The following is a 27,455-nucleotide window of genomic DNA, read 5'->3' as shown; positions in this document are numbered from 1 at the left end:
CAAAGTGAAAAGACCTATTCATGTCTTCCAGGGTTTTTTTTTTTTTGCCCAAAATCTTCCCAAGATAAAATTGGTACAGATCAAGTTAGACATCTCAATGGATTAACATTCACTGGAAAAGAAAGTGTTTCAGAGTGGTGTGACAAAGATGGAGATGTCTTACTATCCTAATCAAGTCATTAAGTTATTGTCATTCCAAAGATTACCTCAGTCCAATCCAGGTTTCAAAACTGCTTTCTCTGCTTCACTATTAGACCTTGAGACCACAATTGGACTTTTTATGTCATAAGGCTGGCTAAGGGTTCCAACGCATCACAGGGCAAAATCACACACACTGCAGACAATTTTCTAAGACTTTAAACAGAGTCTTTATGGAGAAAACCCCTGAAGGCCAGGGAGAACATGCACATAGGGTGGATACAGGAATCCAAGCCCCTTACCATGCACACAGGGTGGTGACACGAATCAAACCCCCAACCATGCACACAGGGTGCGGACTGGAATCGAACCATACACACGGTGGAGACTGGTATTGACCGGTGCACACAGGTTGATAGAGGAATCAAACCCCCAACCATGCACACAGGGTGGAGACTGGAACTGAACCATACACACAGGATGGAGACTGGAATCAAATCATGCACAGGAGTTGATAACAGGAATCGAACCCCCAACCATGCACACAGGAATCGAAACCCCAACCATTTCACACAGGGTGGAGACTGGTATCGACCCGTGCACACAGGTTGATGACAGGTTTCAAACCCCCAACCATGCACACAGGCTGGAGACAGGAATCGAACCCCCCAATTCCAGAGTTGTAAGGCAAACCTGCAAACCACGAAGCCACTGTGCCTCCTGTAAGAAGTGCAGCTGAACACCTTTGAGTTTAGTGGTTTCTGATGAGGCATTACGAGTGTAGTGTAATACCACTCGGATTTTGTGATGCCACATATTTTATCTGCTCTCGCTCTCTCTACATATATAATCATAAATAGTTCTACAATAAGTATATATAGTTAGTTCTTGCCACTTTCACTCTCTAGGAGAACATGGTCTTTTCCTGTGACACTGTAGATGCTGGGAAGGTTGTGGAGGACATATGTGTGTTCTGGTTCACATGAGGCAGTTATTGATGCCAGCATCCCCCCCACCCCACCCCCGATTTGATCAGACCCATCCAATCAAGGGCATGGAGAGGAGACTAATTAAAAGCTGAACTCAGATAGAGGATAGCTATAATCGATGTGTGAGTGCTCATCAGATGGGAGGAGAGAAAAAGAGGGGGAGAGATGGAGGCATGAGGAAAAAAATGAGAACAGGCCACTAATTTTTAAGCACACTTTTGTCGGTTTGTACCGATTGCCCTTTTTAAGATCTATCTCTGTCAAAGATGGCATTAAACAAATTAAACAGTGTACTAATCAGTGGGAAAATTGGTTGTTTGATTTTCCTTTTACGTGCTTTGTTCAGCTTTGTGATTCCTTCCCTGATTAGCAGACTCCAACGATCTCTGCTAGTTCCTTCCCAGCTTTCATTTTCTTCACAATCCTTTATCACTATACATATGCATATGACTGGATAAGATGACAACATGGCTTTAAGTCAAACATTTAAATGGGTCCTAACTGCAGGTAGGAACTAAAGTTGGGGGTGGGGAGTTGAAGAAGCATCACACACACACACACACACATGATATTCTGTCTATGTGTCATAAATGTTAATAGAAACATTTACCTGTTGCAAAGGTATGAAGTACACCCTGATACACTGCAAGTTTAATCCTGATTTCTAGCATAGACTGAGCATGCACAACACAAAATGAACACAGTGAGCAGTCCTGAAGAGCTTACAGCATGGAATATTAATTGTTGAGCATGTACGTGGTGGCAGAGTGTGATGCCATGCCCCACATCAGCCCTTTCCTGCTGAAACATCTGTTCCACAGCACGGCGTCATGACAACACAACCTGACAACGAAACGATGGTGTGTTTGCGTGCTCTGGGAAAAGCCTGTGTGTGTGTTTTGAGGCAGCAAGAAGCGCAGCCAAATAGAGAAACAATTAGGCTTCTTGTGAAAAAGGGCCTTGGGGTGGACGGGTAAAGAGCTCCGAGTCGTCGCGGCTCCAGGTCAACTGTTTGTTTCAATCTTTACTGCACACGAGGGGACTGAGGAATAGAGCTAATGCATAATGCATCGAGAGAGAGAGAGAGAGAGACATGATGGAGAGAAAAAGAGAGAGAGACCTGAACTACTCTCAGTAATGACTTCCTAGCTCAAATGTTCTCAGTTGATATTACTCCAGAGTGCTGCAGATGAAACGCGACGACAAACTCAAGCGCAGGCCACTCAGCCTTCCTCCAATATGCTCGGTGATTTTTAATATATACTGTAGAACATTCTAAGAAGGTTGTTGATTCATTTTCTAGAACCCGCAGCTGCAAAGCAGAGATACTAGTGCACATAATATCTAATACATTAGTGTCATGTATCACACTGGATATATTTATTAATATTTATAAATTATTCCGTAGTAAAATATGATGCTCTACTAATTTAAACAGATGAATGAGAGAGAGAGAGACAGAGAGCACACACACCCTACATGCTCTACAAAGTCTTATTATAATGATATAATAAAAAGCTGCCACATTATTAAAGAATCTGCACTTTAAGTATGTGACATGAACGAAGTACATTATCTTTCTAAGATTTTATAATATTACCCACTCCCGTATAGGGGAGGGAGGGGAAGTCCGTGATATGAAGATATGGAGTTCTACATGTTTTATCTTTATTACTGGTGTTATTCAATCGCTTTTATGCATGCCATCAGTGTGTAATTACTTTGGCGATACTTCGGCAGTAAAGCAGACGTGCCAGTAAAAGCTAGTGAACTGAAATGAACCGAGTGAGAGAGGGAGAAAGAGATGAAAAGAGGGTCAACAGAGGCAATAAAAAAAAAATCCAGACTTGAATTTCAGCCTATAATTAATATCTGAGCTTTAGTGGCCTCAAAGATTAATTTTGTAATAAAACTCGAAGAATTAACTTTCTCAAAGGTTTCTACGTCTTTCAATGCTTTCGGATTTCCGACAATGCTGAAAGTGATGCAGCGGCGCTTTAGTCCTTTGATCCGTCTGGGTTTCTCATGTCTTCATCTGTACACGAATATATCACCTTGTAAGCTTTTAGCTTCCAGGCACTTCAGTGTTCATCACCTTGTATCTCGCTAGCTAGCCATACCATAAAGCCATAACATGTAACAGCGCTCAAAGAGGTGGGTGAGAAATAAAGCTCTAACCGCAAAACCTTCCCTCTTATTTCTTAAAGTGATTATTTAAAACATTCTCCTATTTAACGCAATTGCAGCTTCACGAGGGACCTCCTAACAAAATCGCTAGCTTCAACAACCATAATATTAGCAGCAGCCTCTCTAAACAACATGTTTGGAGTGTGGAGCAGGAAAGGTTCCTGTATGTCAGATTAATTGCTGACTCAAGCTTATGCCATTACTACAACATTTTTTTAATATTAGCTAGTTATCACATAGCCAGCAGGTTATTAGGCTAATACAAAAGTAACTTACTTATTGTTAGCAAGCTTGCCTAGCAAACTCAGGCTAAATTTGACATCAGATAAGTAAATAAGTAACAGAAAGATGGCGAGTAGGTTTTCCCGAACATTCCGCTTGCTAACAACTGCTGTGGATCAAAACATGCCCATATGTTTAAATAAGACATGATTTGTATAATTTTGCCAGTAGTAGGAAACGCTAGCATCATGAATGCATGCAATATCATTAAACTGTTTTTCAGGTTTTAACCTCAATGATGAGTCACAGTAAATAATTAATCATATAAAGTTCTGGAAAGCAGTGCTATGGTTCAGCAAATTCAATCAAAGGGTCACTTTTGCTTTAAACTTTCATCTGGGAAAGGAATCTGAACCCAGCTTTAGAGATATTCCCGATCTCCATCTTCTCGTTATTCCTCTCTGTGTTATTAGCTCCTCAATCACCCAAACCCTCTGAATAGAAATGGAATCTCTCTCTTTTTTTTTTTTTCCTCCAAGAGCCAAACAAAATCAAATCTCACCACTACACCGGAGCCTGTAGTTTGGGTTTGTTTGTTTGCTTTGCAGTGAATGAATTAATGCCATTTCCTGAAGAAGCCCATATGTCATGCGTCGAGAATTGGAGGCATTGTGGCAGGATAAGAGTCATACATTTGCATTATGTTGATAGTTGTGCGCACAAATCGTGACTGATTTGCCTGGAAAAAAAGGGATAGGTGCTGTAAGTGAAGCGTTTGTATGAAATCTAAAAAGATCCACAAAGAAGTGTTAAAGTTAGCATATGGGTAAAGAGGAAACGCTGTGCCAGGATCTTCAGGGCTGCGTGAGAGTTTGGCTGATGGCCGTTCACAATTTTCGCATAAAATATGTGAAGTATTTTGGACGGGAAACATAATAACAGCTGAGTCATCGCTATATGTGTAGCATCCAAAAGAAACGCTTCAAGCTTCAATTTTTTTCAGTCTTTTTTTTTTTTTCAGTCAGTTCGTTAAATGGAAATTTCTGGATTTAAACTACTTCTATTTTTTCTCTATAGTTTGCATTGTGTCACCTTTATAAAGCAGGATGTGTTTGGTTTCTGCACAAACCTGAGTATTATCTGTATTGAACTCTTCCTAAAGCATGATACCAGGATTGCGTTACTGTAATGACATATTAAACCACTATACACCGATCAGGCGTAACATTATGAGCACTGACAGGTGAAGTGAGTAACACTGATTATCTCCTCATCATGGCACCTGTTAGTGGGTGGGATATATTAGGCAGCAAATGAACATTTTGTTCTCAAAGTTGATGTGTTAGAAGCAGGAAAAATGGGCAAGCATAAGGATTTGAGTGAGTTTGATAAGGACCAAATTGTGATGGCCAGACGACTGTATCAGAGCATCTCCAAAACTGGAGCTCTTGTGGGGTGTTCCTGGTCTGCAGTGGTCAGTATCTATCAAAAGTGGTCCAAGGAAGGACCATTGACAGGGTCATGGGTGGCCAAGGCTCATTGATGCACATGGGGAGTGATTCTGATAGAAAGATGATAGAATACACTTGGATGGCCAGGTGCGTGTGCTTCACCTTCATGGGGAAAACATGGAACCAGGATGCACTATGGGAAGAAGGCAAGCTGGCGGAGGTAGTGTCATGTTTTGTTCAATGTTCTGCTGGGAAACCTTGGGTCCTGCCATCCATTTGGATGTTACTTTGACATGTACCACCTACCTAAGCATTGTTGCAGACCATGTACACCCTTTCATGGAAACTGTATTCCCTGATGGCTGTGGCCTTCAGCAGGATAATGCTCCGTGCCACAAAGCACAAATAGTTCAGGAATGGTTTGATGAGCAAAATGAGTTTGAGGTGTTGACTTGGCCTCCAAATTCCCCAGATCTCAATCCAATCCAATCTGTGGGATGTGCTGAACAAACAAGTCCAATCCATGGAGGCCCCACCTCACGACTTACAGGTTTAAAGGATCTGCTGCTAACATCTTGGTGCCAGATACCACAGCACACCTTCAGGGTTAGGGTTGTTTTGGCAGCAACAGGGAGACCAACACAATATTAGGCAGGTGGGCATATATATAAATTTAACTGGTACTAAACTGGAGCCTTGGCTCACACCATCCCCCTGAGATTTAATTTTTTTTTTTTTATTTATAAAATTGTTATAGTTTTTCCAAGATCAAGATTCAAGTTCATGAGGCATCCAATGATTTGTAGGAATCCAGTTTAATGTATACTCTGGATAAGCAGTTCATTCTGAATGGTTCAAAATCATATAATGAAACAAACAAACCGTCTGATTATTTTCACATAGATTTGGATGGAAGTGAATATTTGAACACAGCCGTTAAAATAATATTTCCTAAGGAATGCAACATGTCCTTGCTGAGTAGTTCTCGCAAATGCCTAATTGGACTCGTTTATGTATGTCCTCAATCATCTGATTGAAGATTCGCCCATGTTTCAATTTAATAAGCTCAGATTTTGGCCTTGAGGGAACGTTATTTATTCTTGGGAAAAGAGATTCACTTATTGTCGTTCGATCTCTTTGTCAGTTTGGCAGATAAGGGATGCTTCATTATACAGAAATTAAATCAGGCGTTTTTTGTTTTTTTTTAATCCTCTGATTCAGATTCATTTTTGACTTCAGTCAGCAGTAGCTCCTGAAGCACTGGTGGAAAAATACCAGGACAAGGTGCGAGAAAAAACAAGAATTTTTTGCATTCTGCTGAAGAATTTCCAAAATGTGAGCATTTGAAGGCTAATGCCGGGTTCACACTGCACGATTTTCAGAGTGGTCGGATCACTGTTGTTACACGACTATCTGCGGGAGCATTCAGGCTCTGCTGTGTTCACACTGCACGATGAATCGATGACAGGAGGTTTCACACTGCATGACTTCACAATAGGAAGAATTGCAGACAACTGTCTGGTCCGCAAACTACATTTGACAAACAAACGTATGTGAGAAATAATAAGGAAATAATGCAAGATCACACGTGAGATCAGAGTTTTCGCGCGAGACTTGAAATGGAACCCCGCAAAAAGTTTGCGATCCAAATGGTCAGTGCGGGAAACAAGGATTGTGCATTCTGCATAACTGAACAAATGAATAAATTTGCAATGTGCTGCTGCTGATGCACATTGCAAATGTGGGATCCTGCTCAGGATTATGGTGGGGATAGGAATAATGGGCTGGACATGAGGCTGAGATTGAGCATTTTGGGAGGAAACTATGAAGGAAACCAACACCATCATGGTGAAAACATGCAGAAATCCACACAAACTGTAACCCAAGCTCAAGATCTCTAAGCATGTAGAAACTTGAAATCAGAAGATATTGTTTTGAATGTGAAAGTGAAGTAACTTAGCAGCCATCAAATTCCCACAATACACTGCCTTGTTTGGCTTGATTGCATTGTTTACTTTGATTCATACTCACCCTTTACCCCTTTCTGAGGAATGCAGCTCGTAACTATAGCAACGTTCCTTCACACTTGACAGACTCATTTTTACGAATCGAAAGAACAGACGAATCATTTGGTGAAATTGATTCAATAGTTACAGTAACATTACTGTCTGTCCTTGGGTTTGATGCAGGATAATAGATGCTTGTATAGCGAGTTAGCTAAAATGTGTGCCTAATAGATAGAAGGAGACATCTGTGGCAGACTGATGATCAGACATCTTTAAAAACCAAAGATGTATAGAATCGGAACGTGAAACTACAGGATGGGAAATGAGTCAGAGTGGAACTTGCTCAGTGTGAAACCCAGTGGAAAATCTGAATTTTCAGGATTCATAATATATAGATTGCAGAATTCAGTGCATAAAATATGATTGAAAAGTATCAGAATGCATAGATTCATAATGTATGGTCAGAGAATGCATGAGAACCAATTAGGTTTCCAATGCCTAGAATGAGGATGAATCGAATCTGAATCAATATTAGATGCCTAGAATAAGAATGAAGCTTCGAAGTTCCCCTGCTCACTTCGACAGCCTTTCAACTCAAAGAGTTGTGCACGCATTTAAGTACTCAGGACAATGGATTATACTTAATTTTTGCAAACTTGATTTCAATATCCAAACTTGACCTGACAGTTGGAGTTAAAGAGAAGAAACACGTTTACGAGATTTAATCTTTTACAGTGTAGATGCAAAACGTATGGAATCGTAACATGTTATTCAGAAGTTATAGAATTGGACGGTTCCTGAAGCTCTGAGCTCTGGAATTCCTGCATGTGTGGCTTCTGTGTGTGTGTGTGTGTGTGTAGGAGGAGGAATCAGTCTCTGGTGTGGCAGCTGTCTGAGTGTACACAGACTTGATGACCCCATGTGACCCTGCACTGATGCCCTTGTTCTCCATCACACATCTACCTGGGTTAGAGTGGTGCTGTGGGGTGGGAGGTCAGAGTGGTGAAGAGGGTGGTTGAGATAGGGTTTTTTTTTTTTTTGGGGGGGGGGGGTCAGGGGTCAGAGTGGTGATGAGGGCAGGTGAGAGTGGTGCTGGGGGGCCGGGGGTCAGAGTGGTGGTGAAGGCAGGTGAGAGTGGTGGTGAGGACGGGTCAGAGTGGTGGTTCAGAGCAGGAGGTCAAATGGGGTCCTGGGAGAGCAGCCTGTCCTCCTGTCCTGTCCTGTGTTCCTTCTTTCCCTCTCTTCCATGCATGTTTCTTTTACTATTCTTTTTCCTTCTCTTGCTCTCTGCCTCTCCCTCCAGATTCATCTGCTTCTCTTTAATCTCTTTCTTCATCTTCATTTATTCATTCTCTTTTCTTTTTTACCCCATCTTTATTTTTTTTATTATCTCTCTTATACTTTTTCATTACCTCTCACCTCTAATTCTCTCACCGTATTTATTCCCTCCCTCTCTTTATTCTTCAGATATATATATATAGAGAGATATATCCTTGTTTCTCTCCCTTTCTTCTTTCTTTGTTCTCTCTGGGGAATTTCTCTTTCATTCTTTCCTTCTCTTTTTCTTTATTCTCTCTGTAATCATATATATAACATTCTCTCTTTGCTCCCTGTTAGATCTTTTCATTATTCCATATGTTTCATTATTTCATTACTCTCTCTCTCTCTCTCTCTCTCTCTCTCTCTCACACACACTCATCTTTAAGCTCCTCTCTCTGTGTCCCAGAGCCACTTGGGGCTGTGACCTCATTGAACCGATTAGCTTCATGTTAGCGCTAATTAGCAGCAACTCTTTAAACATTTAGGCTTAGGGGCCTTTCTTGCGGTCAAAAGTCAGAGCCTGAGGGATGACGGCAGGCGTGGAAGGATGCAAGTCTTGATAAAACATGCATAAGACACTTGGAGTCTGACAAAACTAATTATCTTTAATCTGTGTGATGCTTTTAATTAAACTGTAATAAAGGTTGCATTCTGACTCTGGGCCATTTGATACAGCGTATAGAAATAATGGATGTTTTTGGAGATGTGGAATTCAGAATTTAGTAGTTGGAGTATTATCCAATCACATGCATTTATGCAAATTTTGCTCATCCAAGTACAGACAGGCTACCTAAAAGAGGTAGGAATTTCAGTTCATCCCAGTGAATCGAATCAACTGATTCCTTTCAAAAGATCTGTTCAGTTTTGTTCACTGATTCATTCAGTGACCCTAAAATGAATAAAACTTCTTCTGCAAAACTTTTTCTGGAAGGTAATTCTCCTGTTGAAGAGCGGGTCACTACCCTCTCTCCTCTGGGCCGTGCTCATTATTGTGTTTGCTGATTTATTTTAGGTTAGTTAGCTTGAAAAATACCAACTACTAACTTTTTTTTATTGTTATAAATTTCTGCCTGTATGTTTTTGTTTTTTTATTACAGTGTGGGATTGAATTTTTGCTGACTGAGCTGCTTTTCAGAGATCTTGTAAGAGGTTCTAATCCAGTTTCTCTTCCCGTTCTCTCGGGATCAGACCCAATGCATCATCAGTGCTGACACCCAATATAAGCAACTGGTTCTGAGACTTCGATGCAAATGTTTTTTTCCTGTCAAATTAAATAAAAAGGTGCCTACGGCAGCGGAAAGTGGAGTAAACACGTCTATCTATATGTCTTTTTCTCCCTGTATGATTAGGGAAAGAGGTTTTATTTAGCAATCGGATCTGAAGGCTGTGCAGTTTGTCCTTTTTTTCGCAGAAACCTTTAGAAAACTTTGTGAGAGCTGGAAACCATCAAATGTCCAAAGAATCATCTTTATTCTACATTTCTGTCATTTTCCCTAGTATTTTCTTCTTCTTCTCTCTTTCTCTCTCTCTCTCTCTCTCTCTCTCTCTCTCTCTCTCTCTCTCGTTCTCTCTCTCTCCTGCTCTTCTCTTTATTCAGGAATTGTTTACTCTTATGTCTTTATTCTTTACTTCTTTGTTCCAAATCTTACTTCACTGTACCACTATAAATACCCACTTGCCCAAACCCAGTCTACCACCATAACCAACCACTCATACACCCTACCACAATAACCCTGTCACCCATTCACCCGAACTCCACCTACCACCTCAGATACTCTCCTTAACCCTGCCTACCACCATAACCAGCCACCCATCCACCCTAACCCCACCTACAGTCATAACCAACCACTTGTCCACTCTAACCCACCTACCACCATAAACAACCACCCATCCACCCTAACCCCACCTACTTCCATAACCAACCACCCATCCACCCTAACCCCACCTACTTCCATAACCAACCACCCATCCACCCTAACCCCACCTACTACCATAACCAACCACACATCCACCCGAACCCCACCTACCACCATAACCAACCACAAATCCACCCTAACCCCCCCACCACCATAACAACCATCCATCCACTCTAACTATGCCTGCTACCTCAAATACCCACTCTCCCTAACCATGCCCACCACCATAACCAACCACCCATCCACCCTAACCCCACCTACCACCATAACCAACCACAAATCCACCCTAACCCCGCCTACCACCATAACAACCACCCGTCTGCCCTAACCACGCTTGCCACCAAAACAACCACCCATTCACCCTAACCCTGCCCACCACCATAACCAATCACCCATCCACCCTAACCACCTTAACCAACCACCCATCCTGCCTCAACACCTTGTTCCTAAGTTCGAGTGCTATATTATAACAGCTATGTGACAAGACTGGGTTATGGAGAGAGATTTTTTGAATATGTATGTGTATGTGTGTGTGTGTGAGAGAGAGAGAGAGAGAGAGAGAGAGAGAGAGTTGACTGGTGACAGCAAAAGGTATGTAAAAACCAAGCAGCATAAAAAAGCACTTGTAGGATGGGTTTAAAAAAGGAAAGACTCGGGCAGTAAATGCAAAGCTCTGTGTGTATATAAGAGAGAGAGAAATACGGAGAGGTGCGAAGGCAGAATAATGACAGCAAGAGAGAAATATAGATAGTATGAGAGGGATACAGACAGTGACAAAGAGACAGAGAGAAGCAGATAGACAGAAATAGAGTGAGACGCAAATAAAGACTGATAGAGAAAGAGAGAGACAGACAGATAAAGAGAGTGAGAAAAAGAGAGACAGACAGAGAGTAAAAAAAAAAAGTAATCATTCACTGAGTCAAGAGGAAAAGTAGCAGGCCAAATATATTTATTAAACAGTTTTTCCAAAGATTCCACAGGAACATGATCACACTGAGTAATACATGCTAAATAAATGCATAAATGCAGTACAGTGGACACACACACACACACTTTGTCATCTGTGCACACATGGCATTCTCAGTTACAGGTTCAGTGTGAGTGGTAGATTATCAGGCGTGATGGGTAATGTGCTTTCGGTCAGCTGATTAAACAATCAGTGTGAAATTTAAACACAGTGGGATTAAAAAAAACAAAAACGTTGCTTCTCGTCCCAACATAACACTCCTCAATCGTTCCTAATGGAATATAAATTAGGTTTGGGCCACAAAGCCCTGGTGTTTGTCTAAATAAAAAGCTTGATAAACACATAGACACTTGGAAGTGTAAGTTGAGTAATGTTTATTATACACTTTAGTGTCCAACAAGGTTGCCAATAATTCTTTTATACACTGTATTTTTATTGAATATTTTGAAACAATACAGCCATTGGCTGAATAGCTCCATGAAGTCATGTGATTAAAATATAAGCTTAAAATATAAGCTACGATCTAATTTATTAATTAAATTGCATTATTATTATTATTATTATTATTATTATTATTATTATTTTAAGGAAAGCTGTTTTCCCCTCGAGAACTTTAAAAAAAGAGTCTAAATGTCAAGTTAGACATATACATATAGTCTTTCCTTTATATATATATATATATTATATATATTTATAATATATAATATATAATATATAATATATAATATTATATATTATAAATTATTACAGCCATTCTCTCTCAAGAATGGCTGTAATAATTTGAAAAATTGTTTTCATCCTCTGAAAAGGGCAAGATGTACAAAGAAAAAATGTATCTGTCGAAAGTGTGGGAACATTTCAGAAGTTGTGTTTTGAAACAAACGACAGGAAGGATTTCAACGTCTGCAAATAGACATGATTTCAAAAGCTAGAAAAAGTGAAGTATCGAAAGAGAGAGAGAGAAATCCGACACAAGTGACCAACATAGCAATCGGCATAGCAATGCATGATGGGAATCTTGCACCTTAACCTATGTAGTCTATTTGGAACATGAACGGTAGGTTAATGAATCTGATATAATGAATTTTCTTGCCCAAAACAGGTGAATTAAAACAAGGTCATGATGAAACCTGCTCAGACTGATCAATTCTAACCACTACAGCTAAAAAAATTAAAACACAATAAATTAGCATAGCTACTGACTTAATCTTGATTGATGAGTCTATGAGCGAAACATTAAAAAAATCGGTTCCACTATGACCAATGAGATCAGCTTATTCACATATGACTTGAAAACACAGAAACTTGGCCGAAACACATTTCGGTAGGCTCTTAATGAGAAAATGTGACATGTCTGAAAACACAGTGCGCACTTGAATCTTATTTGTTATTTGCTTTGTTAACTGGCTAATTTCGACACGTTTCACACAGATGAGGAGCGAGCGAGCTTTCCGCCGGTTTGTGCACTCATCACTTGCATCTAGCTTCTTTTCCGACACTCACTTCCAAGAAAGATCCATATCGTTTTTATGCCACATCACGCCTCTCGCCTCTCCCTGACGCTCTTCATCATGGAGCCGAGCGCTGGCACGCTGTGATGTATTAAACGCCCACAGCGTGTGATTGATCACACCTAAACTGCTGACCGGTGTAGAAACTCTACCCTTCTCCCATCAAATATGCAACTCACGCCTTCCTTCGTCACACGTTTGATTTGTTAAATCTCACCTTCGCCTGATAAATACCTGCTGAAATGAAAAAAAAAAAAAACAACCTAAATTATATTTATATAAAAAGCTGAGACTAGCATGACTACCAAAGTGCACGCTAGCGCTAAACAAGGCTATGCTAATTTCTTTTTCTTTTGCAGAGTTAGACATGGATGTGGAGAAGAATTAAATAATAGTTATCCATTTTAATAATATTATTATTTACTACAGTGCAATTGAAAATTTTCTCAGGTAATGTTTCTAGAACGTTCTCATAGGCTAGCTTTTCTATTCAGTGGTGAAGTTGTTTATAAGATGTTTATTTCACATTTATAGAAGGAGTCTCCGGTGTCAGCGGTAAAGCTGTAAGTTTGTATCATTAATTTTTTTTTCGACATTTTTTGTGGGTTCTCAGTGACATGAGACGCTACATTTTGTTTGTTTGTTTTTTTCCGTTGTTTGTTTGTATGCTAGCTAGAAATGATAGCAAGTGAGGACCATTACTACTACTAATACTACTACTACTATTACTACTACTACTATTACTACTACTACTACTAATAATAATAATAATTGTAATTTGACTTTATTAGTTTTCTTTAAAGCTAAAGATAGTAAAATAAAAATAAATACCAGCTTCCATTAGCTCTTTGCTCTGTCCTTATGTTGACACTCACAGGCTGTTTTCTCGCTACCCGAAAATCTTACTGTTTGCCAAAAACAAAGCTCAAATCCCATTTGCGAGCGATTAGCGGCGGTTTAACAGGAATAATTGACCTGGTTCGGTGCCAGAAGATTCCAATTAGGATCTTATTGAGTTCTTTAGCTCGGCGTTAAGCGCTTAATCACTTTTCTTCGCCCTCGACATGAGGCACAACACGTCCCTCGGAAGCTCTCGTAAATAACCAGATAGCATCTTAATTAGATGACAAATTCATTAGAATATGAATGCAAAGGTCTTGGTAAACCAAAGTGACTGGAATCTCCACGACATTCCCTGTGATGTCATAAGATGTTTACAAATGGTTGTCCCCAGTATCTGGGGATGCTGCTGCTGTAATCATTAAGACGGTCCTGTGGTTGTAACAGAACTCTGATTCACAATATGACCACAATCCCACTACGGTGGCCAGGAAGTGCAAAACGAAATAACAAAACTAAAAACAAACTAACAAATCCAAAACAAAATAGCAATACCGAAAATACGACAACGAAAAAGTAGGTATAGTTTGCGAATGGATTTCTTACCGTTGATTGGACGAGACATCTGTTATTCAAGATATACAAAAAGTAGGAAATTGTGTGTCTTTAAATCTAAGAAAATAACAAACATTTACTGTAGAAAAATAGAATAGAATATAAAGAAAATAGAATTCATTCAACATTACTTTGAGGAAGGATGTTCATATGGCGTGATTTTGGATATACAGATAGAGTGTCAAGGCATAAAGATTATTGTGATCTCTGAAAACACACCTAAGACAAAACTATTCCAGATTAAACGATATAAGGAGCGTTATAAGAGCAGAGCTGTGTTCATATACACACCAATCCACTTTCTACTGCTGAAGCCTGCTGTATTTCCTGTATATCCTGAGTGACAGATATCTTGTCCTATTTCACAAACTATATCTACCTTTTCCGGTTTGTCAGAATTGTCATTGTGTTTTTGGATTTGTTATTTTGTTTTCTGATTTTTTTATTTTAGTTTTCGGATTTGTTATTTTGTTTTCGGATTTGTTTTAGTTTTCAGATTAGTTATTTTGTTTCCTGATGTTATTTTGTTTTGCACTTCTCAGCCACCGTACACACAAGACCATGAATTCCTTTTTAAATCAAGGTTTCTTCTTCATGCCATTCCAGCGACCGCTCTCGCCTCCCTCGGCTTGCTCGTTAGGTTCCTAAATCGGATTTCTGGGAAGAAATCTTTGTGTTGTAACAATGTCTATTGTTAACAGTGCTATACAAAGAAAAATAAAATGAATTGCTCGTGCCTGGCATGTGCGATATTGCTACACAACAGAATGCATGTCATATCAGCCATTTATCCACAATTCAAATGTTTATCTGTCTGCTGAAAAGGAGCCGGCTTTACCTGTTTCAACCACAAATCAGGAAAAATAAATAAAGCAATTCTGGAAGGAAATTGCTTGTGGATAAATTGGATTCATGCACTGCAAACTTCAGCATAGGCGCATAACCTTCTCATAATAAGAGTTCAATCTTTCCATCTTACAGCCACATATGCCATGGTGCCAGTGTTGTCGCTGTTGAGGATCCTGAGGAACCTCTGATGAGGCATAGTGCCTATAATCAGTAGCTGCATCCCAAATGACATACTCCACACTATGTCTAGTGTATGAATTTTAGAAGAGTTGTATCGTCTCAATCTGACACTAAGGTGTTTCTTTAAGCTGTTTCCCATTAGACTGAGCTTTCGAAAAATAATTCTTACAACATGGGCTCATTTAATAGATGTTTGTAAGATGACCACCGGAGTGTTGTCGGCCATCTTGAAATCTTTTCTCATCTGGTGTGAGCGCCTGCTATTCCCGCCCCTTTTCCACAAATGACGATGCGATGACTTGAGTGCGTGATGTGTCCAACATTCCAGCTTGAATAAGTAGACTTCTGAATGGAATTTTTTTTAATGTGAACACAACTCACGCCTCAAAATGGCATCGAACAGTGCACAAGTATGCGCACCTAGTGTATTCCACCTCTGGATATATCATGCAAGTTTTTTTTTTTTTGCCAGAGCGAGTCTCCAAGTGAGTCTCACACAAGGGAATGTGATGTTTACTGAGAATACTCCAGAGCTTTTCTGACCCGTCAGACACGGATCATAACATTGTTGCCCATTCGCTCTGGGGTTTGAGGTAACAAGAAGTTTTTCAGGGCTTCTCTGAGATGTGTCTACTTCCCTGACTTTTTGGATTTCTTTGCCTGAAAACCTTCACCGAGCATAGACATGTGAAGGAAACTGGAGAAAATGTCAGGTTGTACTGGGCTGCAGTGGTGCTCTTAGTATTCAGTGAGGCTGTGTCCTATAAAGAACCAAGAATTACCATAATTCTTTATATGCATATGTATAGATATATCCCCCCCCATATATATACACTACTGTACTGTCTTTCTCCTCTTATTGTTGCTTATTATGACCATTTATTATAGCTGCCATATTTATTGTTCTATGCTCATACAGACACTATATAATAATACAATACAAAGAACCCTTATTTACATGTGTTTTCCATACAAATGAAAATAACCTCACAAGGGAGAAAAAAACACATAAAAAAATATATAAAATAGGGCTGTGGATGTAACAAATGTTACGATAAATTATTGATTAAAATGATAAAAAAATTAAAATGAATTAAATTAAGTTAATCAATCAATAAAATAAAATAATAACAAAATAAGAAATAAAAAAAATAAAAAATAATTTATTTTAAAATTAATTAAAAAAAAGTCAGCAGTTGAAAAGTGGGTAAAAAAAAAAAAAAATAATGTACATATGTTGTGTAATGTAAATAATATAAATAGGAAAAAGATCTGATTCTGAAAATTCGGGGGGGGGGGGGGATTTTCCATTACATGTCACAGAGCCGGTGTAATTGTGTGTACCTGTTAATACCTACCTTCTCATGAGAAGTGATACATGGTTGTAACCTGAGGAATGTTTCTCAGGTGATCGAGTGACCCGATACACAACAAGAAGAATTTTATCTTCATTCACTTGAAGGATGTGTCTATTCATCCACATGAGTGAGAGTCTTAGTGTTTAGGAAAAATAGGAGTACCTTGATAAACAGATGTTGTGCAGCTGTGTGTCATTGGCATCGCTACAGAAGTTGATGTCTTAATAATCCCGATATGTTGAATACCTTGAACGTCAGATCTATCTGCATATCAAAACAGAAACAAGAACGAGGTATATGGCCAAAAGTATGCAGTTCTTCTCCAAACTGTTTCCACAAAGTCAAACTTACACAACTGTATAGAGATAATGCCTTATTGTATGCTGTAGCTGTGTCCTGCACAGAGCCCTGACTCTGACTAAACCCCACCGAACACCTTTGGGATGAACTGGAGTCTCTGCATGCAGCATCAGTGCTTGATCTCACTAATGCTGTATGAGAATTACCCAAATCCCCATCAGTCATGCCACAAAATCTATTGGAAAGCCTCCCCAGAAGAGTGGAAAAGGTAAATAAATATGAAATGGGATGTTCAAGAAGCACAAGAGTGAGATGGTCAGGGGGGCTTAATAAAGAATTTCTCTATCACTAATCACTAACCAAGAAACATGAACAATGATGACAGCTTTAAGTGCTTAAGAAGCATTAGTTTGAGATTTGTCATCATCAGTACAAGCTGGATATAACACGATGCAGAAAAGCTTGCAAATGGATCATGTCAAGCTTCATTGATTTGTGTCGACGGAGTGGACATTCATTTCCAGAGTTGATCCATGCAAGAGTTAACATCACACTCATTGTGTCATTGGTGGTTAAAACCAGCTGGTATTTACTTTTGGCCATGCTGTAGAGTCAGAGGCAGATACATTTCCAAGGAATTTGCTACGTGATTTGCTGACACATGCTGAAGTGGCTGATATTAACTATAAAGCTGCTATCAGTGTGAAATTTCTCATTAATGCAGATGATTCCATCTGTTATCAGATGACAAGTTAGTCTGAGTGGAGAAGGAGTTTGCTGCTAATCAGGTGCTGAAGCTTCCTGCAGAAAATGAATATGTAAGATCTTCAAGGCAGCTAGCAGCGAGCTAAAGCCCATGCTAATGCTTGATAGTACACGAGCGAAGCAGTTCCATCTGTCACTGTCAAGGCAAAATCTCGAGGCGTTGTCTGTTCGTATGTTAAAACCTATTTGTTGTTGTATGTTTATGTAGCACCAGGTCCTGGAGAAACGTTGTTTCATTTCACTATGTACTGCGTCAGCTATATTTGGTTGAAATGACAATAAAGCTTCTTGAATCTTGAATCTTGAATTAGAACAAGGAATGTTTCAGCTTTTTTTTTAACTGTAAATCCTTCATTATTTTTGCATGGCCACTAGAATGTGGTGTTCGATATTTATGTGTATAATGAAGTTTCACACTTGATTCGTTTTCCCTTGCAGTTCCTGCCTACATTTACAGAGTGTCTGAGGACGTCACGGTGAACGAAGGCAGTAACGTCACCCTTAGCTGTCTTGCTAACGGTCGGCCTGATCCGTCCATCACCTGGAGGCTGCTCAATCCATCAGGTGAGTGAAGAAGCCGATAAACCAGTGAGTGATTTACTGCTAGCACTCCAAAGTTCATTCTTTTCCTAGAACAAATAAAATCGTCTGAAATGTTTTATTCCTCTGACATCATCACACTTTTTTTTCATTTATTAAAGATTGACAATAGGGACTCCTTTTAAACATTAATATCTGTTCAGGGAAACCATATCTATAATTACATATGTTACTTTTTTTTTTATCAATCCAATAACTAATCAAATATCATCAAAGCAGTGGTAACTGGGAGTTGTCAAGTTATCCCCATCATCATGCCTGAGCTATAGTATGTGTGTATGCATCACAGCACATAGCCCCGCCCATGCAGTAACCTCTTTGGCTCTTTCAGGTTATTAACAAGACTGATTTTAGAGGTGGAACAGCTAAAGTAAAAGTTTGTGTGCATTCAGGTGAAGTGAATAGCATTGATTAACTTCTGACAGTAGGGTTACTCTTAGGCAGCAATATATAAACCAGTTCTCAGGTGGTCAGTTCTCGAAAATGGCCAAGTGTAAGTATCTGAGCAACACTGACAAAGGCCAAATTGTGATGGCTAGATGACTGGGTCAGAGCATCTCAAAAACAAAAGGTCTTATGGGGGTGTTTCTGGTACGGAGTGGTTCGTGCCTACCAAAACTGGTCCAAGAAATTACAACTGATTACAACTGGCACTCAATGCTAATGATGCACATGGGCAGGTCTGATCCTACAGAAGAGCTTATGTAGCACAGATTGCTCAAGAATTAAATGCTTGCCCTGATAGAAATGTGTCAGGAGTCATAGTGTATTGCAGCTTGTGTAGCTGCAGAATGGTCCCATACTGACTTCTGACCTAAACGAAAGACCTTGGTGCAATTGAAGAAGGTGGTCTAGAGTGATGAATCACATTTACTTTTCATTCACAGTCCAAACTATGTAATTACATTTGCCTGTGTGTCTATTTGAATGGAGGTGTATCCTTCATTCTTTTTTTTTTTTTTTTGCTCAGTCGCATGTCACATCCTTGATTTGTTCTTTATCTCAGATTCTAGCACTAAGAAACTAAGTTTGTCCCAGAGTCAAAGACAGACTCTGTTATTTATTTTTCAAAGTGAGCAGATTAATCATGTTTGATCCGACCGTAATCAATTATCTCAAAGAGTTTTGAAGACAGAGATCAGCTCTATCCATCAGATGAATCTTTCAGAAGTGTTTCAGAAGAACAAAGGTCCTTTGAAGAGTTTCAGAGTTGAAGAAGATCCGTGGCACACATGCCTGAGAGAGCAGGAAGACTGGCAGAGATTTTGGCAGACATTTTGTCTTTCGCTTTGTTGTTTTTATGAACACTTCACTTCTGATATTTTTTACTTCTGTCAAGCGAATTAGTGGAAGATTCAAGGTGTAAATAGAAACTGTTACAGATCTGCAGGACTGCGAGAGATTATAATATCTGTGCTATTATCAGCAGTTGAAGGGAGCTGCGTTGGACTTTTTTTTAATAAATCTGTTTGTTAATTAGCTAGAAAATAGAACATTTGACAGATTTTTGTAGTTAGGTTTGTCTGTGTAGAGAAAGTTTGGAGGACGTACAGATTTAAGGAAATTACTTTGAACTTGTTGATAAGGTGAAGCTTAATAAAGATTTATTTAGAATTTATGGATAGAGAACAACAGGACGACTTGCAGGACAAGGTGGAGGACAGACTGAACAGGGTACCAACCTATCACAGGGCACAATCACACACTAACACACACACACACCCATTCACACAGTATGGATAATTTAGACATGCCAGTCGGTCTACATGCTGTCTTTGGACTGAGAGAGGAAACCGGAAAACCCGGAGGAAACCCCCAAAGCACAGGGAGAACATACAGACACTAAATACATGGGAGGTCAGAATCAATCCCCAAAACCTGGGGGTGCGAGGTTAACATGCGAGCCCTGCCCCATTCCCCTAATCTAACATTTTCTCATCTCAATTCTTTCTCTTTATACTGTATATATATATATATATATATACACATAGCTACAGTAATACACAAGAACATGGAATTTGTTGGTCAGGATGTTATACCAGTGTGTTTGTGTGTGTGTGGCTGTGTGGATCAATGCTCTGTGGGTGTGTGTGTGTAGGAGGACACTGCTCACATGACCCATGCTATCCAGCTTGTTATTTATTGTAGGGTCACTAAAGGTCACAAGCGGCCTTGACTTTGAATCAGTCAGCTGTGCGTGCTCGAAAGTTTACAGGCAACAAACAGCCCTCAGGTCAAGGATGATCTAGTGGCCTTTTATGTTCAAGAAATGCAATTTATTCTTTGAAAAAAAAAACCATATATATATATATGTGTGTGTGTGTTTAATAACTGTTGAAATATATATATTAAATAATACACTTGGTAGAGAACCTGGGTGGACCCAGGTGGCCAGAATGGTTATTTTAAATCTGAAGCCAGAAAGCTAGTTTCAACATAATAACAGCAGTGTGTAGAGTACGGCATGATGAGAGATGGAAGAGGCAAAAAAATTAACAACCTCATAGAATTGTTTCTGTGTCATTGAGATGAAATTGCCAAAATATTTCTTTTTTTTTATTATTGTAATGAAGTTAGATGTGCAGCTAAAAGGTTGGGGTAATTAATTACACTTAAACTTAAAAAGCTAGCATTTCTAGCTGCAAGTAGGTGACATGCAACAGAAACCTAGCATTATTGAACTGTGTGGATAAGATTCAATATACTTAAATTGGCACAAAAGCTAAGAGTGTGTTGTGATTTAGTTTTTAATAAAAATGAATACATATGAAATACAAATGGACTGTCAATAGCGGCTTCCAAATGATTAGATTTAATTAAATGCATCCTATTGTATGATGCATGATGAGTTTCCCAGGTAGTAATGGATAACATTTTTTAAAACATTAGTACAAAATAATGGAATTTTTGTATTTTATTTATTTATTTTATTTATTTATTTATTTATTGGAGGAAAAAATGGTGGTGTTAGTAATGTACAGTATTAAGTGTAATGGAAAAGTAAATTGTAAAGACAATGTTCATTGTCTATGCCTCGAAGGTGAAAGCAATGAGGTAGAGTGGTTAAATGGAGTCATTTAACTGTTAAATAGCTCCATTATCCACACTTGCCCAGTTCAGAGTAAGCAATTAGACACGCTGTGGCATCAGAGACCAGACTCAGGCGCCCGTGTTTCCTTCCCTGCCTCTGACGCACTACAGGAAATGGAATATTCTTCATTTCTCAAAATGAGATGAAATATTGATATAAAAATAGATCTGCTGGTCATCTGTATCTCATAGCAAAAATAATATAGTGGTGAGAATGTGGTCGTGTTTTGCCGTGCAACCTGGCAACTGATCTGCAGGTCAGGTGACTTGCACTGCCTTCGAAGTCAGCCTCTTAATCATCCCCTAATTAGGACACGAGAAGAGGCACTCGAGAGTAATTAAGGCCGAATGCAAGCACTGGGGCTCTAGAGGGCCACAGAATGAGAACACACACACACACAGAGCACCTTTAGTCTCTGATGTCATATTTGTGTACTTTATTGTTGATTTAGTGTTGACACTTTTGCTCCAAGGGGAACATGATATTAGAAAAAAACACAGACGTAGTAGGAGAAAAAAAGAAGTGCGAATGTCTTTAACAATAAGTGCAGGTCACTCAGCCATCAACACACACACACACACACACACACACAAGCTGTCAAAAAAAATAGAGGGAGGGAGAGTGAGACACAGAGAGGAAGGAGAGAGGGTTAGAAAAAGATAGAAGAATAGAAAGTGTTATCAGTATTGTCTATTATACACTTGTACACTTTGTAAGATGGCATTTAATTCACTTTTAAGAGTAGCACCTCTCTTTAGTTCTTAAATTATTCATTCATTTTGCTGTTTATTCATTTCACCACAGCGCTGTGGAATTCTGGATTCTGATTGGTCAGAAGGTGTTGATTCATTTTCCACAGCAGCAGCTCTGACAGTAATGCAGCAGCACCTTCATGTGAACTCCTTCTAATACATTTTCGTTTCCATGGCAACAGCTCATTCCCAGGGACTTGTACACCAAGCACTTCATGTAAACATAAAAAAAAAAACCGTACTGGATGTAATAAATGTGCAAAATGATAGATCTGTTAATCGTATTAACACGTAGCGGTTCATAAAATACACACATGTGGAAGCACTAGTGGTGGAATGCTATATAATATAATAATAATAATAATAATAATAATAATAATAATAATAATAATAATAATAATAATAATAATAATAATAAAGTTGAATAAAAAATAGTTATAATAAAATATCTGTACAAAGGGAAACAATTAATAGAACAAATAAACAAATATAAAGAATTTATATGAATATGGATATCTGGAATATGTGTCCTGCTATTTCACCAGTTCAAACAAGTTTGTAGTTTTCTGCAAAAATAAAAACCATACAGTACAAAAAATCCTCCTGTCTCTGGAGGGAGGGTTAGAGCTAGCTGAGTGGGATTGAATAACTATTCACAACCAGTGGCTCTGAATACACTATTTCACATCATGACCCAATTTTTTATTTAGCCTAGAAGGACAACAATTAATAACTACAGGGGAAATCCTTTCAGGAGTGGCCACAGCGCTGCAGTTTTAACCATACAATTGTTTCATTAAAGCAAAAGGATGTTTTTCCCAGTAGAGTCAAAGGCAGCAGCTGACTACAGAATTGGCTGAGTTTTTTCATGACTCTTTCTGCTTCACTGTTGTTTTTATTTGTTTTCGCAATAAAAAGTGCACATTTTAGTTGACTAGCACCTGCAAAATCTGCTTTACCTTGCACCGTTATATACGAACAGCGATCAATCCCTGTTATATGGCTGAGCAGCTGTTTCATCCTCTTCTCATACTGGATTTCATAGCTGAAGTGCGGCAAGGTGAGATGGGGAGCACAGGACAGCGAGGATTGTGTGCAAAGTCGTAAAGCCGTATACCTCTGCAGCTCAGGAGTAAATACAAAAAAAAGCCCATCAAAGGGACCTCTGGGCCGTTTAGGGCCGTTATTCGAGAGATGAAGAGGTTCAAAACACAGGCACATAGCACAGCTGGCTTCAGGACACAGCAGCTAGCTGCTAGAATGTTGGAATTTCACACCGACCTATGGGTTGGGAGCAGAAAGCAGATCTGTGGAGGAATTCGGGCAAAATGTAATCATAATATGTATGTAGGCTTTATGTCTGCTAAGAACACAACAACTTACATAAAACACCCTTCACAGCCACGGTGTCTATTTTTTTCTCCGTTCCCCACAGGACACAACATAGTCTTTACATTTTAGACATAACAATTCAGACGGGATTTATGTCATTTTATAGACCGTAAAATACGCCGTAATCTTTCTGGATCGGTCCGTTAAAAAATATCCCTGACTTGATGGATATGGACAAAGTTAAAGTCCCGGTGCGATACTTCACTAATAAATCTAATCCAGTCCGCTCCTAACCCTGTGATATTTCACCACATGAAAATGCATGAATAATAAATAACTCGGCCCGAAAGCTAACATCCAAGCCTCTTTTTGTTTAATGACTCGAAGCAAATCCCTTTCGATTCATTGTTTCCGTTTATTCGAGGAGGACAAAGTGTGAGGAAGGAGCGAGGCTTTTGTGCAAAGTGCGCTAAAAGAAGAACTGAATTTATTTCTAAAACACCAGCCGGGCCATGCGGGATTAGACAAAGACAAAAGTAACTAAAACGGCGCTTCGCAGGACTCATTTTTCCCCACGAATGAATTAGTATTCGCTTAGACAAAAATAAAGATTGCGACGCGACGGTTAGAAAAAATGAAGCTCGTGAATAAAACATGGCTGATTCTTCAGTTTTTGTTCTCTTGGCAATTCTAAAACGCTTTTTAACTCCCTGAGCAATTTTTCTAAAATACACAAAAGCAGCCGATGAGAACAAAGGCACTTATTGGCGCCTGTCTGTCTGTCTGTCTGTCTGTGAGGGGCTGTGTTTATGCACACTCTAACACTGCATGTCTCTGATTCAGCTGTCCGTCTGTCTGTCTGTCTGTCTGTCTGTCTGTGAGGAACAGAAGATGTGTTTGTTTTCATGTGCATGTGCATCAGTGCATGTCTCTAGTACAGCTGTGTGTGTGTGTGTGTTTGTGTGTGTATCAACCCACACATTTCTTCTGGGGCTTTTTGCAGATCGTGACCTCTCATTTGAAACTGCTGCCGTAATCGATCAAACACGTGCCCTACACACACACACACACACACACACACTCTGCCGGTTGTTAATCTTGCCAGCTGCTTTAAATCACATACATGTGTTTTGTTCTAGCTGAGGTGTGTGTACAGAAGCATGGGACACCCCGTGGATCCAAAAAAATGGGGGGCGGAGCTTGTAGCAAACAAATAACATCAACTTTTAACATATTCACAAATATTTACAAGTCCCAGACATGTCAAACATGAACAAAAGAGCATATGTTTCGCAGATAAGTGGTCAGTTCACATAGTGTTCCCACTACGTTCTGAAATTGTGTGCATGTTGGCGCTGATGTGAAGAACTCCTTAAAGTATGTGTGGATTATGCATTTGCTTATTTATTTTAAATATGATAATAAGCAGTTAATTTCACAATTTATACGATTTTAAAAAGGTTTAAAGTATGAATGAGCTGTTGCTATAGAAACAATAACATATCAGGACGAATTACAATGCAACTGAAAATCAATCAGCACTTTTCCGACCAATCAGAATCCAGGGATTTCACTTAATGGCTTTAATAAGACTTGAGCAGCACTGTGCTATAACAATGAATGTTTTGAATTCATTTATATATTATTAAACAGTAGAATAAAAATTTTTAAAAAATCTGAATTAATGATAAATTTGTTTGAATCGATTCATTTTGAGAAAAATAACTGTAAAAAGGGGGGGGAGGGGGGAGCTTGTAGCAGACAAATAACATCAACTTTTAACATATTCACAAATATTTACAAGTCCCAGACATGTCAAACATGAACAAAAGAGCATGTGTTTAGTCACAAAGTGGAATGGTGTCAGCGGTTAGCATGTTGGAGAGGATGAATGAAGGTGGTCTGGAGGCATGAGGTTCTTGGTGCAGATTTTTTAAAATCTTAAACGTCCTTGCACAAATCCCAGATCCAAAATCGCAGAAAAGTTTCTTCACAGGAAGGTTGTGACCATATTAAAAAGCCCGTCCACACAACAAAAAATAAATATACTCACCAAGCACTTTATCAGGAACTCATTCATCAACTTCAATTCAATTTAATTCACCTGTATTATTTGTATATCGCTTTTAACAATGGACGTCGTCACAAAGCAGCTTTACAGAAACTTCAATATCAATTTTTTAAATAAAAATGCTACACTTTAGATTTAATATTTAGATTAATTTCTCCCTAATGAGCAAGCCTGAGGTGACAGTGGTATGGAAAAACTCCCTGAGGAAGAAACCTTGAAGACTCAAAAGGAAACCTCATCCTCATCTGAGTGACACAGAGTGTGATTGTAAAATCATTTCTCCTCTCTGACTGTATACTGTATGAATTGTGTAACCAAGACATCCTTTCTAGTTTTAACAAGAAGTCTATTTTGTTGAGGTTCCGACAACTGATGGGGATTTGAGTGCAGAACTGTTTGTGGCAATTGCCGTTCAAACCTATTTCCATGAGGCAGGTCCAGAGGGGGGAAGGGGGTCAGGAAGACTGGGAGCTCAGGAGTAGCATGTGTAGCTCAACAAAGCGAGAGAGAAACACAGATTATTAGCTATGCTTATTATCACATATCACGAAAAAATGTCTGTAATCATCGATACAGTGTGGTTTTCAGTCAGGAGATGTTTATTCGACACTTACAGGGGTCTTCAGTGTCAGCTTTCCCGCATCTTCACCACTGAGCTCCTCAGAGGTGTGAATTGTGAGTGAATAATTCTCACTCTAGATAGTTATCATCCCCACCCGTTTTATTTAGGCTAATACTGTATAAACACCGCTTCCTGTTTACCTTTTAATTTGCTAGTTTTTGACTGTATGCTCACAGGAAGCGAGGAGGCGATGTGTGTACTCTCTCAGAGCTTTTTTTTTTTTACACTAAGGTGATGAATGTGTGTTTAAATCACACACACACAGACACACACCTATCAGGATGTGCTGTTACGCTGCACTGCTTCGTAGGTTTGCGCTGCTCTAAGCTCCTTCGTGGTAATTTATGAGTGTGTTGATGTGTCACAGTGATGCATTACACACAAACGCATACGCAAACTTTTCATCGTCTGCATTCAGCCGAGGCGTTTCTACACCAGTGGAATCTTCCGACTGCTTTGGATGAGGCTCAGGTTCGTGTCGGATTTTAAAGAAAGAAGTGCAGATGACGAATAAAACCAGAAGAGTGAACTGACAGTCAATATTATTATTCAACAGTTAGAGATCAAATATTCAGGAAACTTTTTATAGAAATGTCTGAAACATTGGATTTGGCTCAGGTGTCAAAGTCAAAGATTGAACTTTTTAACTCATTTTATTTTAATGTCATGAATTAAATAGCATTAAAATTGAATTGAACTCTAAATTACTAAACAAACCTTTTAATAATTAATATAATTATACTAAGAAATTGTTAATTCTATTCATAATTGAATTTAAGTGCTAATAATTCAGAATAAGTGATCAGTCAAAATATTATAAAATAAAAGTCTAACTCGAGGTTAGACATCGAAGAAAAATAAACATTTTGTTTATAAATTAATAAAAACTAATACATTTGTGCTTGTGTAACATTTACTTTAGTAATTGTTATGGACAAAATTTCTAAGATAAATCAATTTATTTTTATTTATTGATTTGTATATTTGTTCTATCCTATTTTATAATGTTTGATATACATATTACTTATAGATTTTCAGATTTATTTATTTACATGTTTGTTACTACCAATATTTCGACATTTATATTTCTGTTTCTCTGCTAGATTTAATAGAACCCTACAACAGCAGGATTCCCAAAGCCCTGGAAGTGGCTAACAATTCTTAAATATCCACCAAGTTTTTCTTGTTAAATTCACCATATTGCATTTAAAGCTGAAGGAAAATCTTGAGATATCTTGTTTGAAGCCATTGACCTTTTCTTTGCTGAGCTCTCTATTAATGATTAAACACACCATCACTATCCACACACACGCACGCTAACTTTTTGACCTCATATGCTCAGAGAGATGTTAATGAGTGGAGAAGTAGAAGGA

The 27,455-nt window shown here is 38.8% G+C and overlaps 1 protein-coding gene across 2 annotated transcripts in view; it reads left to right on the top strand.

The window, feature by feature from the left end:
* lsamp (limbic system associated membrane protein) overlaps window positions 1-27,455 on the top strand; it is a 619,635-nt gene that overhangs the window by 579,146 nt on the left and 13,034 nt on the right. For both annotated transcript variants that reach the window (XM_058413983.1, XM_058413982.1), the window contains one exon: window positions 18,053-18,178. In XM_058413983.1, coding sequence (XP_058269966.1) covers window positions 18,053-18,178 — 126 coding nt within the window. The remainder of the gene's footprint in view (window positions 1-18,052; window positions 18,179-27,455) is intronic.

The sequence above is a fragment of the Hemibagrus wyckioides genome, linkage group LG17, assembly GCF_019097595.1.
Source record: "Hemibagrus wyckioides isolate EC202008001 linkage group LG17, SWU_Hwy_1.0, whole genome shotgun sequence".
Classification (NCBI taxonomy): Eukaryota; Metazoa; Chordata; class Actinopteri; order Siluriformes; family Bagridae; genus Hemibagrus; species Hemibagrus wyckioides.
The sequence above is the reverse complement of the archived record's forward strand: the minus strand, read 5'-3'. Positions and strand labels throughout refer to the sequence as shown.